This window comes from Lepus europaeus, chromosome 5, assembly GCF_033115175.1.
Source record: "Lepus europaeus isolate LE1 chromosome 5, mLepTim1.pri, whole genome shotgun sequence".
Classification (NCBI taxonomy): domain Eukaryota; kingdom Metazoa; phylum Chordata; class Mammalia; order Lagomorpha; family Leporidae; genus Lepus; species Lepus europaeus.
Window position 1 is genome coordinate 150,827,254 of NC_084831.1, and position 18,233 is coordinate 150,845,486.

Consider the following 18,233-nt stretch of genomic DNA (forward strand, 5'->3'; position numbering starts at 1 on the left):
CTCTCATAAACTTCAGTTGGTGCTGTGGGTATGTGTGGGATGCTCAGTTATGAAAGATGCTCAGGACTCTAAAGCAGCAACAACTAAGAAGTGAATAATGAAACTTTGGCTTAAAATAAAAGCGTGGAACACGTGAAACCGGTGCAGACTGTCTCCTGAGAGCGGTGCGCGGCTGACCCCAGCAGTGTCATCCAGCATCAGTCCCCGTCTCCCCTGACTGCCATCGTCTTCACTGCGTGACAGCATTCTCTTAGGTCAAGTTTATAAATAATGAGAAAACTGTACGTAACAAATACATCGTATTACCCACCCACCCAGCACCCCTCCCCACAGTAAGAAAAGTTACATCAAATTAAAAAGTAGCTTCATGAATGAAGGCACTGCTCTAAGCTGCTCTTTTCCTGCAAGTGCAGCCAGTGCCTTTGCGCTGGGTATGAAGGAAAGGAAATAATTCTCCACAGAAACTGACAAAAATTTAAAAAACCAGTGTCCGGTTTCAACCAGTCAAAACCGGACCAAGCGGAAGCCAAGACATCTCGGTACCATCCCATCAGAGGGTCCTTGCAGTGCCTGATCTTCACCGTGGTCGGTATCTGTGTCCTTGTGATTGTAAACAATCCATGAGAGACTATGTTTTTGTTCCTTAAAATGTCCTCTGATTGGCAAAATGAAGTATTTGTTTTAAAAATAGAAAATTAAAATTAAACCAGAAGAAAAAAAAAGAAACACAGTGAGCTTGTTTGGAGTCCATAGGATCCGATCTGGAAGAGCTCGGGAAATGTGTTAGGCGTTTTCTCCTGTTTTCAGCTGGAAAGGTACGAGAGGTTGCGTTGGTCGAGGAAAGAATTGTAGAGTAGGAAAACCCAGAATGTTAATGTAGACGTCGGAGAAGTCAAGTGTTCGCTTCATCGTCTGTGTCTTCTATCAATACCTTAGTGTCGCGAGCCTTGGATCTGGTGATGACAGGGGAGAAAGGACATTACTAAACTACAAGCACACTCACAGCACTAGGTGCATTTCTAATCTTACCACTACCAGGCATATGTCCTGAACCGGACTACTGCTGCAGCTGTACACTCGATTCCAGGTGACACTGGAAAAATCTAGGAAACCAGCCTGCAACCAGAGGAAAGGAAACACACAGAACACGAGCCAGGTCCTGCAGAAAGGAGAGAGGAGCCTGTGACAAGGCTGAGCCTGAGCACTGACTGACTTTATGAGGCACCTCTTTTCCCTGCAAACACCCATTTCCACCTCTGCAAAGCAGTGCCACCATGTAACTGAATCTAGCAGATGCGCTACCCAAGTGAGCGCTCTATTTCACTCAGTGCCACTTGCACCTCATGGAGATGGTCTGCATAACAAGTGAGAAAACGGATATAAAAAGCAGCAACAACAACATACCAAAGAAATAAAAGAAATTGTAATGGAGAGGGAAGAAATACGGTTTCTCCTACTAAAACTAGGAGAACTGGCCAGCAGAAAGGATGACCTGGGGAGAGGCATGACTGTTTGTCTTCCAGTCACTGACACAGGATCACACGCAACAGGGAGGTTCCACGAGAGAAGCCAGCTACCAACCATGGCTGACATGGCAGGGAGGGAGGCTTCAGCTCATGTCAGCTATCTACCACCACAACTCTGCAAAGATAAAACCGGGGTCCCACAGAATATCACATCTGTTCAGGATGCTGCACTGGACAAAAAAATGGGATTGGGTAACATTAAATATTTTGCAGGGTGGGCACTTAAGACATCCATATCCCCTATCAGAGAGCTGGTTCCAGTCCCAGTTACTCTGCTTCCAAACCAGTTTCCTGCTAACACAACCTGGGAGGCGGCAGAAGACGCCTCAGCCACACACGTGTGAGACCCAGATGCAGTTCTGGACTCGTGGCTTCGGCCTGGCCCAGCCCTGGCTCCTGCAGGCATTTGGGGAAGGACCTAGAGGATGTAAGATCTCTCTTTCTCTGCCTTTGCCTTTCAGGTGGATGAAAACAAATAAAAATCAACAACAATATGAAATATTCTGCTACTCATGTCCGCTATGAAGTGGAAGTAATATCTGGTGAGGCAGGAATTGCTACTGCTACTTGACCTGACTTTTGGAAAGGCTAATGATGTACTAAAGGTTGCATGAGTCACACAGCTGGCACTCAAAGTCAGATTTTGCTTTAGATACCTTCTCACTCTGTTGTATGTGACACGCTCCATTACAAAGATCTTCTTCTGGCTGGAAATCTAGTCTCTCAGTGTTTTTCCACTAAACACCTGAAATTGAACAAAACCCGACTGCCCCAAGCCTCCTTGTTTCTAAGCTGAAACAGTCTATGTGTAGATTGCCCTCTGCTGGTAACTGAGGGGGACTAGACAGGCAGACAAGGGCCCACACACAGCTTTCTCCTCCAGCCGCTCGTGGCACTTGTCGCTCACTGCCCCAGCCTCAAGCTCCGTTTCTTCAACACAGCAGAGCGATGCTTGGCTCTGATGCTCTTCCCACTGCCTTCTGGCCACCTTTGCTCCTTTTCTTACTTTTCCTCTTCCCTAGGACTCAGCTCCTTGCTCTGTTTTTCTCTTCACTACCTTCTCTTTGGAAGGAGACAGGCTTTAGCAAATACTATTCCTATTTCCCTATATTCTGTGAATTACATCACCTTCTCCTGATTTTTATTTCCTCTAAAATGTCTCCTTACATTGTGCTTAGTTTTTTTTTTTTTTTAAGCATTTAATCCAAATCTTCACTGTCACATACTGACAAATACTGCACAACCTTCCACTTGCGTTTCTGGCCTTTGGTTTCCCCTTTCCTAATATATCCTGCACAGTTCCATTAACTGTTCCTAATATACTGCTTTGATAATGTCATTCTTTGATGAACAAAAATATCCTGTGACTCCTTCCTGCCTGTAAGATCAAGCTTGCATGTCTCAGCTTTTTATAACTGGACTCTATTCAGCTAAATTTTGGTCATTACATTTCTAAACTCTTTTTCTTTATGCCCCTCATTTCCACTTTTATGTCTTTACTGTGTCTCTAGTCTATTCAAACATTCCCTTATCATTAAGAGAACTTGTTTGAATTAAGTCTCCTTCATTCCAATGTGCTGTTCTCAAATTTCAAATGCAGCCATGAAATATTCTACATGTATGAATACTTTTAGAAACATACAAAATAGGAACATAAAAATACTGTTAAAATATCACTGTAGGTATTTAGTAAAAAGATTAAAATAATAACATATTTATTAAGCCTTTCTGTGAAGGAACTAGTGTAAATCTCATGTAATAAGTATTTAATTTACTTAACCATCCTATGAGTAAGAACCATATTAATTCCGAGCCAGCACTGCGGCTCATTTGGCTAATCCTCCGCCTGTGGTGCTGGCACCCTGGGTTCTAGTCCCGGTTGCTCCTCTTACAGTCTAGCTCTCTGCTGTGGCCTGGGAGGGCAGTGGAGGTTGGCCCAGGTCCTTGGGCCCTGCACCCGCATGGGAGACCAGGAGGAAGTACCCGGCTCCTGGCTTTGGACTGGTGCAGTGCCGGTCATAGCGGCCATTAGGGGAGTGAACCAACAGAAGGAAGACCTTTCTCTCTGTCTCTCTCTCACTGTCTAACTCTGCCTGGCAAAAAAAAATATATGTATTAATTCCAATTTACAGATAAGGGATAAAATATAGAAATTAAGTAATCTGGTAAAGGTTATATGGATGGTTATATAAAGTCATATACAAGTTATAAGGTTATATAAGGCTATAAGGTTACAAGGTTATATAGATGGTTATACAGATTTCTAAAGCTTATAAATTTAGAATTATCTGCATATAAAATATGAAGACTCAAGGAAACAATTCTCCAACAAGACTTTTTCCCATTGTACCTACAATGCCAAATTAGTAAGTATGTATTAATGACATTTATTTTATGTGCTCATTAAGACATTCTCGCAAGACCAGTACCAAGATCAGAAATATACCCATTTAAAAATTTTATTGAGGCAAAAACATTTATTTTTATTTGTTTTCTGAACCATCCACTGGTTCCAAATTCTGCAATGTCCGGGACTGGGCCAGGCTGAAGCCGGGAGCCAGGAATTTTGTCTGGGTCCCTCCCATGGGTGCAGGGTCCCAAGAAATTGGGCCATTTTTTGACTGCTTTCCCAGGTGCATTAGTGAGAAGCTGGAGCAGAAGTGGAGTGGCCAGGAATCGAGCCGGGGCGCATGTGGGATGCCAGTACTGCAGACGGCAGCTTGACCTGCTGTGCCACGTGCTGGCCCCAAGCAGGAACATTTAAAATGCTGTCTACTCTCAGAACAAAATTTTAAGTGAACTGTATGATACTGTCCAGTGTAGGCACAATGAGGAAGCACATCTCCACACCCTGTCACTCCGAGATGGAACTTAATGCTTGCCTGTCACCTCATCCTCACTTCCCCTCCCTTCAGTGTGTAATAACCACCAATCTGCTCCCTGATTCTAGGAGTTTCTTCTTCTAAAATTCCTCATGTAACTGGAGTCATTATTTGCCCCTTCCGTTATCCATACTCACTAAATGTTCAGATTTTTTAAAAAAGATATTCTCTAGGTTGGATCCATATGAAATTACAGTTTATTATTACTTTCTATAGCTGGAAAATAGTTGAATATCAGCAATTTATTTGGTCTAACTTGATAAGCTTCCTAGGATAAATGTTATACGATGCTAAAGCCCTAATGAAGTGGAAGCCGTACATACTGAGAAGCGAGGCGAGGCCGGCGCAGGGATATGCTCTGGTTGTACTTCCATGACCGATTCTTCTGGCGGTTTCGTACCCCATCTTCCTGGTCCATCATCTGCTCCAGGAGTGTCTGGTCGTCTGCATTCAGAGGGGCCACAGAGATGTCCCGCACAGCACGGAACTCACCACAGTTGTTCAGGTGTTCATTCTCCAGGCGAAAGAAATTCCACACAAAACGCCTGAGCAGGATGGGGCACAGAAAACAGATTACCTGTAAAATCTGGACATAGTAATTACTACCTACAATCTACCCAAATACCAAGTGTCCACTCATGGACAGAATATTACTACCTACAACCTACCTAAATACCAAGTGTCTACTCATGGACAGAATATCACTACCTGCAACCTACCCAAACACCAAGTGTCCACTCATGGACAGAATATCACTACCTGCAACCTACCCAAACACCAAGTGTCCACTCATGGACAGAATATCACTACCTGAAACCTACCCAAACACCAAGTGTCCACTCATGGACAGAATATCACTACCTGCAACCTACCCAAACACCAAGTGTCCACTCATGGACAGAATATCACTACCTGCAACCTACCCAAACACCAAGTGTCCACTCATGGACAGAATATCACTACCTGCAACCTACCCAAACACCAAGTGTCCACTCATGGACAGAATATCACTACCTGCAACCTACCCAAACACCAAGTGTCCACTCATGGACAGAATATCACTACCTGCAACCTACCCAAACACCAAGTGTCCACTCATGGACAGAATATCACTACCTGCAACCTACCCAAACACCAAGTGTCCACTCATGGACAGAATATCACTACCTGCAACCTACCCAAATACCAAGTGTCCACTCATGGAAACAAAAATGAGGAGTTAAAGGCTAGGTTATTAAAAGAAATCAGGGAAACCGGTGTGGGGGTTGGCGGGGAAGCAAATGAGAGTGGACTACATAAAAGGACTCCTGAATGCAGTGTTTGAATGCTCATTCTTCCACTCTGTCCAACACGTATTTACTGAATGTCTACTGTAAGGAGGAAACACAATGGAGAAAGCAGATAAAGCCCACGTTCTAGTGGCAGAGACAGCAATGCAGGGGGCAATGACAGACACTATGAGGCACATCAAGCAGGACGAGGGGACCGAGCAGTCTCCAGAGTGGTTGGTCGTGGGGAACGATGATGCTATGACCCAAGATCAGAGGACAGCGTGGTTTCTGTGGATAGAGCTACTTGTCAGACGTTCCGTGGAGAATTCAGTAAACAGGAGGACATGAGTCTGCAGTTCAAGGGTGCAGGGTTGGAAATGGCTAAAGACAGTATTTCAAATCACCATTTAGGATCACTGTAACTGGAGGAGGGATCAGAGACTAAGGAGTAAACCCTGGAAAACCCCAAAAACCCGATAAGAAAAGAAGGACCAGTAAAGGGGTTAAGAAAGAACAGCACGTGAGATAAACAATGTAAAGCAAACGCCTGGGAAGAAGTTCAGAGAACTGACTGTGAGATTTAGCATAGCACAGAGGCAATAGGATCTACGAGCACATAATCTGAGGCAATATAATCTAAGGTCACGGCCCCACCTCTTACTAGCCGCAATGGCCTTGGATGAGTTACTCAGCCTGTGCTTCAGAGTCATCAGTCACAGGCATAACAACAGTACCTGTCTCAAGATTACTGTGAGGATTCATAAATAAGTGTGAGGAGCTTAGGACAGTCCTAGATACAGAGCAGGCATGCCACCGTGTTCTCTGCTACTGCTATTATTAGTACAGATAATTAGCAAAACTTTCAGTTGCATTAGAGAGAATGGGGGGTGGGGCAGTGCCGTGGCATTGCGGGTTAAGCCGCCACCTGCAATGCTCACATCCCATATGGGTTCCAATTTGAGACCCAGCTGCTACACTTCCGATCCAGCTCCCTGCTACGGCCTGGGAAAGCAGTAGAAGATGGCCCCTAGTACTTGGGTCCCTGTACCCATGAGGGAGACATGGAAGAAGCTCCTGGCTTTGAATCGGCCCAGCTCTAGCTGTTACACCATTTGGGGAGCAAACCAGTGGATAGAAGATCTCTCTCTGCCTCTCTGCCTTTCAAATAAATAATAGATCTTTAGAAAGAAAAAGAGAGAATGGGAGAGAAGTAAGCATGGAGATAGCAAGTGCAGACACTTAAGTTTGCTGTAAGGGACAGCAGAAAGATGCGCAAGCATTGCGAGGGGACAGTAGAGTCAAGGAGACTGTAAAAGACGGGTGAGAGAACTTGGATTCTATTATTAAGCAAATGAATTTTTTTAAGAAACAGTATGAGTAAAAAAGAATGGAATTTTTAACTAGAATTTTTTTCTTTTCTAAGTTTAAGAAGCAGCACATAGGAAAGAGAGAGAACTGGCTGGGGGAGGTGTGGCAGGGATGGTGCCAGAGTCAGGAAGGGTGAGTGAGCTGACCAGATGGCCTGGAGACATTCTGATCACTCTTTATCTCTCAGGTCTGTCTTGCTGTTTCCAGCGGCTATGATACTGGACTGGGAAGTGTTTGTTCATCCTCACTCAGAGGAATGCGGTGTACCTATCTGAAAATATCCTTGTAGCGTCTCATCTGTGAGGGAGATTTTTACTGGGTAGACTTCCAGGTAGGCAGCTAGCGTCACTGAAGACTTCATTTGAATGAATTCTCACTTTAATTGTTGGCGCTGAGAAGTCAGCTGTCAGTCTGCCACTTTTCCGAAGGCAATCCTTTGTATTTTAAATAAACATTTTAATTGAAGGATGGCATTAAATATAGAAAAACATGCGAATCCTAAGTGTACAGTTTAGTTGTCAGAAACTGATCACACTGAATTATCATCCAGAGATACACAGCACATCATCACGTCCTGCAGTCACCTTTGGGACCGACTCCAATGTTCACTTCTGGAGAGTGTATTAACTGGCCTTTCATATTTAGCTCTGCCATCCATCTAGAAACAGTTTCATATACATTAAAGGTAGGATTCATTTTTCTCTCTATATGAATACACAGTTGACTCATCTATTAAAATGTCTCTAGGGCTGGCACCGTGGCATGGTGGCCTAGGACACTGCCTGTGGCATTGGCATTCCATATGGGCACCAGTTCAAGTCCCGGCTGCTTCTCTTCCAATCCAGCTCTTTGCTGTGGCCTGGGAAAGCAGTGGAAGATGGCCCAAGTGTTTGGGCCCCTGCATCTGGAGGAAGCTCCTGGCTCCTGGCTTCAGATTGGCTCAGCTCCAGCCATTGTGGATGGAAGACCTTTCTGTCCCTCCCTCTGTCTGTAACTCTACTTCTCAAATAAATAAATAAAATCTTTAAAATAAACAAATAAAACATCTCTCTTTCTCCATTGTTACGTAATTATCTTTGTCATAAATCAAATATATATCTGGATCTGTTTCTAGACTTCTTCATCTGTTCCAGTGGACTATTTGTGTAGCCTTATATTATCATTTTTTAAAATGAGAGGAGAGACATTTTCAATCTGCTGGTTCATTCCCCAAATGGTTGCAGTGGCCAGGTCTGGCATAGGCTGAAGCCAGGAGCCAGGAACTCCATCCTGGCTACCTACAAGGGTGCCAAGGGCTCAGGGACTTGGCCGTCTTCCACTGCCTTTCCAGGTGCATTAGCAGGGAGCTGGACTGGAAGTGGAGCAGCCAGGACAAAGCCGGAAACAGCACCACGACAGGGATGCCACTGTCACAGCAGCAGCTTACCCCTGGACCACAACGCCTACTTCCATAACGTCTTACTTCAAAAAGTTCAAGTTCGTAGAAAATGGAATTAAAGATATTTATTGTGTTGCAAAAATTTTTGGAAATCCACGAAAAGTTTTTACACAAAATGCATCTTCTATGAATTCTTCTATGAATTTTCCTTATTTCACGAACTACACTTGCAGTAAGATGTAAAACAACCGTGGTAACAGAACTCATACTTGTCTCATGGATGACCTTGAGGGAAAACTCAGTATTTAACTGCTAAATACGATCAAGATTATGTTTCTTTTAATAGAAAATACCTATTTTTCTCAGGAGCAGATACTGTTAGTAATTATCTTTTCTACATATATTATACTTCTCTGTTTCCCTTTTATTCAATTAATGTGGTTAAGTTATACATACTGATTTTTGGATGTTAAATCTTATCGTTTCTAAAATGAACCTGATTTGTGATATATTACCCTTTTTATTTACTGTTGGACTAATCAGCTAATATTTTGCTCAGGATTTTTGCAACTCTATACATGAAACAGATTGATGATTTCTGGCATCTTTGTAGATTCAGAAATCACAGTCATGCTGGTTGCATAAAACAAACTAGGAAGCACTCTCTTTATTGTCCTTTCTCTTTAGAAATTTTATGTAAAATTGATAATATTCTTTCCTTGAAAATTTGTAAGAATTCCCTGGACCTAGAATGTTCTTTGTGGGAAGTATTTTAATATGGATTTAATTGTTTTAACAGAAGTTTATCAGATTTTCTATTTATTCATTACAGGTTTTGGTAAGCTGTGCTTTTTATAGTTTTTTCATTTTATTGAGATTTTTAAATTTACTGGCATAATGTTGAACATAATACTCATTTTGTCTTATTTCTTAAAAAATCTCTAGGATTTCTGATATTTGTAATTTGTGCCTTCTTTCCTTTTTAGTTTGATCAGTCTAACCAAGCACTTTAAAATTTTTATTTATATTTTTAAGATTTATTTATTTATTTGACAGGCAGAGTTACAGACAGAGAGAAGGAGAGACAGGAGAGTGAGGTCTTCCATCCGCTGGTCCATTCCTTAAATGGCCCAAAGGCAGGAGCTGGGCCAATCTGAAGCCAGGAGCCAAGAGCTTCATCCGAGTCTCCCATGCGGGTGCAGGGGCTCAAGCACTTGGGCCATGTTCCACTGCTTTCACAGGCCATAAACAGACAGCTAGATTGGAAGAGGAGCAGCCAGGACATGAACTAGTACCCAGACGGGATGCTGGCACTGCAGGTGGACATTTAACCTACTGTACCACAGCGCCACCCCCCACAACCAAGCATTTAATCAGTAATATTAGTCTTTTTAAAAAACTAACTTTGACTTTGCTAATATTTTCTAACTTTGTTTTCTATCTTTATTTTCTGTTTTTGTATTTCCTTCCTTGCACTTTGCTTTGGGTTTGATTTACAGTTTTTAGATTTTTTTCTAACTTACTGAGTTATACACTTAAAAAAATATATTTGTTATTTGAAAGACAGAGTGACACACAAACAGAAAGATCTTCCAACTGCTGCTTCAATCCCCAAATGGCCACAACAGCCAGGGCTGGACCAGGCAGAAGCCAGGAACTCCATCAGGGTCTCCCACATGGTGGCAGGGACCCAAGCACTTGGGTAATCTTCCACTGCTTTCCCAGGGAGATTAGCAGGGACCTGGATAGGAAATAGCAGCCAGGTCTTGAACCAGCACTCCAACATGGGATGCTGGTGTCAAGTGGTGGCTTAACCTGCTGTTCGACAACACTAGCAAAATCTTCCATTACAATTGCAAATTCAGCTTCTGGCCCAACTCAGAGGCAGAGTGTTCAGGAGCTTTGAGCAGCTTGGCCAAGTGGGCCTCATGCCGGCAGGCTGGCACGATTGTAGACGTCACTGATCAGAACAGGGTTTTGATTGATGGTCCCTGCACCCGGAGAAGATAGTGACGCCTTTCAAATGCATGCCGCTGACTGACTTTATTCTCAAGTTTCCACACAGTGCCCGCCCAGAAATACATCCAGAGAGCCCGAGAGAAGGCAGGCATCGATACAAAATGGGCAGCCCCAAGATGGGCCAAGGAGACTGAAGCCAGAGAAAGGAGAGCCATGATGACCGATCTTGACTGTTTTCAAGTCATGAGGGCAAAGAGGTTCCTGCTTTCATTTAGGTTACCGGCTACCTTGTCAGATGGTTGATGCTCTGAGAATTCTGAAACCACTTTATCAGCATTTTTGTTGGCATCCTTGGGCTGAATAATTCGGACTACCAAACTGTAAAAACTGATTTTCAAGAGATTTTAATTTCTGTTCTAAATTAAGCTTTTTTACCTCCCAGTGTTTACTTACCACCTTTCCAACAGAGCCCAATTCTAAAAAAGCACATAAATCTCCATCAATAGCTATTTTAACTTTGTTGGTTTTTAAAAAAGATTTATTTATCTGAAAGGCAGAATTATAGAGAAAGAGGGAGGGAGAGAGGGAGGGAGAAAAGAAGGCGAGAACTCTACCCTCTGCTGGTTTATTCCTCAAAAGGCCACAATGGCTGGAGATGGCGCAGACTGAAACCAGGAGCCAGGAACTCCATCTGGGTCTCCCATTTGGGTGACAGGGACCCAAGTGCTTAGCTTATCTCCCACTGTCTGCCCTGGTGCATCAGCAGGGATAGGTTTCAGAAGCAGAGCAGCCAGGACTCAGCCCAGGCTTCCACTGTACCACAATGCCAGACCCTATTGTACTTTGTAAGAAATAAGCTCTTAGTCCCTCAAGTAGGATGTTCTATCTCTGGGACTGACAGAAAAAGCTGGAAATTCTAAGCATTGCAAATATGAAGGTATTTTAAAAGGTTTGTGGAAAATGGCATTAAAGATCAGGGCACTTTGGTGCAAAATAATCTTGAAATCTATGCGTATATGCTCTACAGATGCCTCCTTGTATCTCCATTCCCCACCCCCCCCCCCACCATGGTTCTTGCTGCAGCCCAATCCAACACGCGAAGCAATTGAGCAGAATATTCCTTTTTAACCTTCCAAGAATTCTGGTTAAGAGTTCTGGGACCGGCATTGTGGTGTAGCTTGTAAAGCCAATGCCTACCATGCCAGTATCCCGTATGGACACCAATTCAAGTCCCTGCTGCTTCACTTCCAATCCAGCTCCATACTCATGCTCCTGGGAAAGCAGTAGAAGATGGCTCAAGTGCTTGGGCCCCTGCTCCATGTGAGAGACTTGGAAGAAGCTCCTTGCTCCTGGCTTCAGTCTGGCCCAGCCCTTGCCTTTGAGCCATTTGGGGAGTGAACCAGCATATGGAAGATCAATCTCTCTCTGTGTCTCTGCCTCTCTCTTTTTCAAATTAATAAAAAATATATCTTTTCTTAAAAAAAAAAAGAAAAAGAAATCTATGCATATGGAGGGTCTTCAAAATGTTCAACATGTATTATGAAAAAACTATATGTAGATTCCAAAAATTTTGTATAACAATATACACTTATTTTTTAATTCCACTTTTCCACATTTGTAATTACCCTTGTATGTAATAATAAACCAATCTGTAAGTACTATGGCATCATTCAGGTAAGAAGAATCTTTGATAAACTATCAGCAATCTGCTCACCGGAAAACCTCAAGGGGTGCAAAGACAGTGGCGATGATGTCTCCAGAATGAGGCAACACAGTCGTGGAGGTGATGGAGATTTGGATGGTCCAGGCAAAGCGCAGTATCACATCCTCTATGATGGCACAGTAGTAATAGGCCTGAGGAATAACAAACAAATTGAGTAGGCTCCCGACCACACATCTCAAAAATAAGTGCTTCTATCACCAAGATTCACAAATTTCTTACCAATAAGCACAGGTTCAAGAGGAAAAAGATATATATTTCATTTGGGGGAGAAGTACATACTATATTTTAAGAATATTTCCAGGGCTGGTACTGTGGCTTAGCAGGTAAAGCTGCCACCTACAGTGCCAGCATCCCATAAGGGCGCCGGTCCCACATCCACTTCCATTCCAGCTCTCTGTTATGGCCTGGGAAAGCATAGAAGATGGCTCAAATCCTTGGGCCCCTGCACCCACGTGGGTGACCCAGCAGAAGCTCCTGGCTCCTGGCTTCAGATTGGTGCAGCTCTGGCCTTGCGGCCAACTGGGGAATGAACCAGCAGATGGAAGACCTCTCTCTCTCTCTCTCTCTCTCTCTCTGCCTCTCTTTCTCTTTCTGTGTAACTCTTTCAAATAAATAAATAAATCTTTTTTTTTTTAATTTTGCACCAGTTTCATTTTTTCTTGAAATGGTACAATATTCAAAATGAAGTATTACTGGATTTGAGTGATCATTTAACAAATACACTTCATTCCCTTATTTTAATATGAGGCTCTCCTGTAGGCCCCAGAAATTATGAGCCAGATGGGATCATGGACTGAAACATATTCTAACAGGTATATGATAGCTAATGACTAAAGAGCTAACGTTAGAAAAGATAAGCAGACCAATTGGGGAGTGAACCATTGGATAGAAGACCTCTCTCTCTCTCTCTGCCTCTTCTCTCTTTGTGTAACTCTGACTCTCAAGTAAAAAATAAATAAATCTTAAAAAACAGAAAAGAAAAGCAGATTTATTAACTGTGCTATTTGCATTTATTTATTTATTTCATCTGAAAGGTAGAAAGACAGAAAGAGGGGTCTTCCATCTGCTGGTTCATTCCTGGAATGCCCACAACAACCAGGGCTGGACCAGGCTAAGCTAGGAGTCTGGAAGTCTATCCAAGTCTTCGAAGTGCGGGACAAGAACTCAAAACCTTGGGTCATCAGCGGCTGCCTCCCAAGAGCATTCGCACAGAGCTGGACTGGAAGCAGAGGCAGGACTCAATCCCAGGCACTCTGATACAGGATGCCGTGTCCCAGGAAGGGCCTTAACCTGCTGTGCCAGAACACCTGCTTCTTGCCTTGCTTCCTGACATCAGTGAATGAAATAAAGTGTGGCTATCGCACACGGTGGAACTTAGGAATGTTCTATTTTCGCTAGCAGAAGACAGTGCTCAACTCATACCTCCAGGTAAGAGTACAGACAATTTAGGAGTCGAGTTTTAGCTATTACAAGTTTGAAGTACATAAACTGCCAGCAGGCCAGAACTGCAGTGCATGGTTTTGTTTGTCTAACCTCTAGGGAATTAGCTTTTTAAATATATGTATTTAAAGTTTGTGATATCTTTTTGGAACCAGAATATTTGTGTATTAAGCCATAACACTGATTTTATTTAAACTAATTTAACAAAGCAGTACTAGTCACTGTTAGAGGGCTATTTTTTAAAAAATAGCCCCTTTACTACTTTCTCTTTTATTCCTAAGAGATAAAAATTGTCACTTTATTTCTTCTACTTTTTATCCTCTTTATTTTTAAATAAGATATGCATGCTACTCTATCTTGTAGTCAATTTTAAACATTATCTATTGACTTCTGATTATAATATATTTTATTAGGGTTACTAAGAGGGTTTTAAGACATCGATAAATCTTCCTGTTCCGGTCTGCATCCTCCTAATATGGTGGTAATGCAATTTTTTGATAAATCCACATTCAATGTACTTATTATTAGGCCTAAACATGCTTTTACCAGTCAGTCTAGGGGCTGGTGCTGTGGAACAGTGAGTAAAGCCTCTGCCTCTGATGTCGGCATCCTAGATGGGTGCTCCTTTGAGTTCCGGATGCTCCGCTTCCGGTCCAACTCTCTACTAATGGCTGGGACGGCAGTGGAGGACAGCCCAGGTGCTTGGACCCCTTTACTGACGGGAGAGATCTGGATGAAGTTCCTGGCTCCTGGCTTTGGCCTGGCCCAGCCTGGAACACTGTGGCCAAATATTTGGGGAGTGAAACAGCAGATCTCTAACTCTTTCAAATACATAAATAAATAAATCATAAAAAAAGTAGTCTGTGGTTGACGGATGTGGGAATTGATACAGAAAAGTGAAGTTTGAATATGGAGATAATAAAAATGGTTCCTGCACCTGGAATGCCCTGCTCAAAATTATGCATATTTAGTCACTAAGAACTGTTGTTGTTGTTTTTTCTTTTTAAAAAAGAAGATTTTATTAATGGCTACAACACAAGTGGGACTGGGCCAGGCTAAAGCCAGGAGCCTGGAATTACATCTGGGTCTCTCACATGAGTGACAGGGGTCCAACCACTTGGGCCATCTTTCACTGCTTTCCTAGGCACAATAGCGGGAAGCTGGATCACAAATGGAGCAGCTGTGATTCACATAGAGAATTCCAGTGTTGTAGGCAGTGGCTTAACTCGCTGTGCCACAACATCAGCCCCCAGCAACTGATTTGAAGGTTTATATGGCTGTGCTCTTAATTTTTATTTATTCAAAAGGTGTTGAGAAAAGAGAAGAGATAGCTCCTGCTGGTTCAGTCCTCAAATACCAGCACCAACTGAGGCTGGGCCAGGCTGAAGCCAGGAGTCTGGAACTCCATCTCAGTTTCCCCCCTGAGTGGCAGAGACCAGACTACTTGGGCTATCACCTGCTGCCTCCTTGGGTGCACATTAGCAGGAAGTTGGAAACGAGAGCACAGCTAGGACTTGAGCCTGGGAACTCCAATGGAGGATGTTAAGTATCCTACCACTGCACCAAATGCCCACCCAATGTGTGCCACTGCACCAAATGCCCACCCAATGTGTGTGTGTGTGTGTGTTTTTTTTTTTTTTTTTGGACAGGCAGAGTGGACAGTGAGAGAGAGAGAAACAGAGAGAAAGGTCTTCCTTTACCGTTGGTTCACCCTCCAATGGCCGCTGTGGCCGGCGCGCTGCAGCCGGCGCACTGCGCTGATCCGAAGCCAGGAGCCAGGTGCTTCTCCTGGTCTCCCATGCAGGTGCAGGGCCCAAGCACTTGGGCCATCCTCCACTGCACTCCCAGGCCACAGCAGAGAGCTGGACTGGAAGAGGGGCAAACTGGGACAGAATCCGGCACCCTGACCAGGACTAGAACCCGGTGTTCCGGTGCCGCAGGCAAAGGATTAGCCTATTGAGCCGTGGCGCCGACCTAATGTGTTCTTAATTTTTAATGGAGGTCCACTGGATTTCAGGAATGGCCTCTTTACTTTTCAAGCTTAAATGAATCTTATTCCAATATTTGCCTTTTAAAAATAAAAAAGGAGCCGGCACTGTGGCACAGTGGGTAAAGCCTCTCTGTGATGCCAGGATCCCCTATGGGTGCCAGTTCTAGCCCTGGCTGCTCCACTTCAGACCCAGCTCCCTGCTAATGTACCTGAGCAAAGCAGTGGAAGACGGCCCAAGCACCTGGGCCCTTGTCACTCACACCAGATACCTGGATGGAGTTCCAGGCTCATGGCTTGCCTGGCCCAGCCCCACCTCTATAGCCATTTGGGGAGCAAACCAGTAGATGGAAGATTTCTCTTTCTCTCTGTAACTCTGCCTTTCAAATAAATAAATAAATCTTTAAAAAATAATACAATAAAGTAAAAAGAGGGCCAAGGTTGTGGTGCAACAGGTGTTAAGGCACTGCTTATGATGTCAGCATCCTGTATCAGCGTACCAGTCTGAGTCCTGGCTGCTCTACTTCAGATCCAGCTCCCTGCTAATGCCCCTGGGAAGACAGCTGAAGATGGCCCAAGTACTTGGGTTCCTGACACCCACATGGGAGAAACAGATGGGGTTACTGGCTCCTAGCTTCAGCCTGGCCCAGTTCTGGCTATTACAACCATCTCTCGCTCTCTTCTCTGTCACTCTTCCTTTCAAAAAATAAAACAATGAAAAGAGGTGTGGTGATCCAGAAAATTCTTCTTATAAATTTGCAAATTATAATGTGGGAAAACGTATGCTTTATATTGTAGGGTCATAAAAGTATGTAATAACAAAGAGACTAGTTAAAGCTTCTATTCACTAATTTGATTACATAGAAACCAGTAAGTTAGAACTGTTTAAAAGGGGGAATGGGTTAGCATTTCTGAAAAGCTACACACGGTTCCTCTGTGCAGTCCTCACAGCAAGAAACGTGTGACAGCTCTCACGGAGACAAGAGCACCTAAGCAGCTGTGCGGCACACCATCTGGTAAGCACAGAGGGGCCTGCTTTACCTCACCTTGTGACCACTATCTCCAGTGACTGATTTTCTTCTCAAATGAGATTCATAAAAATGGGTACTGTCTTGGTCATATATTCTAAATTTTCACACCACGATTATTACATAATGTAAGTAAAAGATCATTAGCAATGAGCGCCCCCAGCTCCCTCTTCAATTGCTTATCTGAAGTTACTCCACATATCATTCAGCACTCTCCTGTCTTCAATCCTCACACCTGCCAACAGCCTCTCCTGCTCAGCAACTGAACAGGACACATGCCCACATTTTACAAAATATATTTTTTAAGTATTTGCAATATTTTGAGAAACTGTAAGATATGATTTATCCAATCTATATCTTCCTTCTTTATCACAGAATTTTAGAACTTGGAAAAAATTAGAAGATAATCTAGTCTAACACCCTTATCTTATAAAAGAGAATTCATTGTAGTATGAGTGCCTAAAGCTAAATGGCTAGTTAGAGGGAGAGCTAGAATCAGAATTCACATATCAGGATTCTCAGTTTGTTGTTCAATTTTCTTTAAGGTCTGATCAGGGTGTTCATCCTTAACTAAAACATTTGTGTAAAGATACTTTCAGTCTTTTGACTTTTTAACTTGGCCTCTCGTTTTTTTACTCATATATACAAAATCCTTAAAATAATTTCTGAAGAAGTATCTATATTTTCTCATTGAATTGGCATTTGCTTATAACAAACACTGGTTGAAATAAATCAAAGTGGAAGGCTTTCTGATGCACCCAACTGGAGTCAGGCACTTCCTTACTTTTGTGAGTTCCTCATTACTGCTCATTCAGCCAAAATATCTAGTCATTCATTTCATTAAGTGTACTAATATCAGGAACTAGGATGGACAGTGACGGATATGGACATCTGAACAGGTGACTGGAAGATAACGTAATGACTGCAGAGTTCAGGTAGGGTAAAAAAGCATAGGGACTAATGGCCAAGCAGGACAGGAAAAAATCAAGGCTTCTTAGGGCGAGTAACACAAACTGGAGGAGCAGGAGTTTACACAAAGGAGGGAATGCCATGCTCAAAAATAAATCGCAAATCATACTGTTATTTTTCTGTTGAGTTGTTTATAACACTGTGTAGCAATTTATTTAAATTATCTATTTAGATTATAGTTTAAGGTCTCCTTGAGGTTTTTGTTTTTATCTCCTGTAAAGCCTAACATATAGTAAATACCTAATACATTTTTGCTGACTGAACAAATTAGTACTTTGGGTAATTAGTGTTCTATTTATATTGGGTTAATGTAATTAGAGGTTGAATCTGTATTGCAGTAAGATTTAGTCAGTGATACAAGTAACTTTTATCAAACACAAACATTCCTTGCACATACTTTTTGGGGGTACACAATCTCCTCCCGGAGAAAAGTGTTTTCTCCAGCATTCTTATCAAAGAGACCCCAATCCATCTTCAGATCCCAGATGAGGGTATAGCAGGAACTGATGATACAAAAGACAATCCACAGGTAGAAGAACACCATGGTGTCTGAGTGACCTCGTTCTGAAGAAAGAAAAGGGAAAAGAGGAAAAGAGGCAATTATTAGACTTAAGTAAAATTCTTCATCAAATAAAAATAATTGAAAAACAGACTCTTCGCAGAGCTCCATAAAGAAAGAGGATCTTTAAAGACATTTTTAAA

At 42.8% G+C, this 18,233-nt stretch overlaps 1 protein-coding gene across 1 annotated transcript in view; it reads right to left on the reverse strand.

The window, feature by feature from the left end:
- Nucleotides 1-320: 320 nt before the first annotated feature.
- The window catches only part of XPR1 (xenotropic and polytropic retrovirus receptor 1), a 214,127-nt gene continuing 196,214 nt past the window's right edge, over nt 321-18,233 (reverse strand). Inside the window, exons 12-15 of the mRNA XM_062192940.1 lie at nt 17,929-18,095; nt 12,099-12,238; nt 4,732-4,953; nt 321-953 (exon numbers count right to left, since the gene is read on the reverse strand). Coding sequence (XP_062048924.1) covers nt 893-953; nt 4,732-4,953; nt 12,099-12,238; nt 17,929-18,095 — 590 coding nt within the window. The 3' untranslated portion in view covers nt 321-892. The remainder of the gene's footprint in view (nt 954-4,731; nt 4,954-12,098; nt 12,239-17,928; nt 18,096-18,233) is intronic.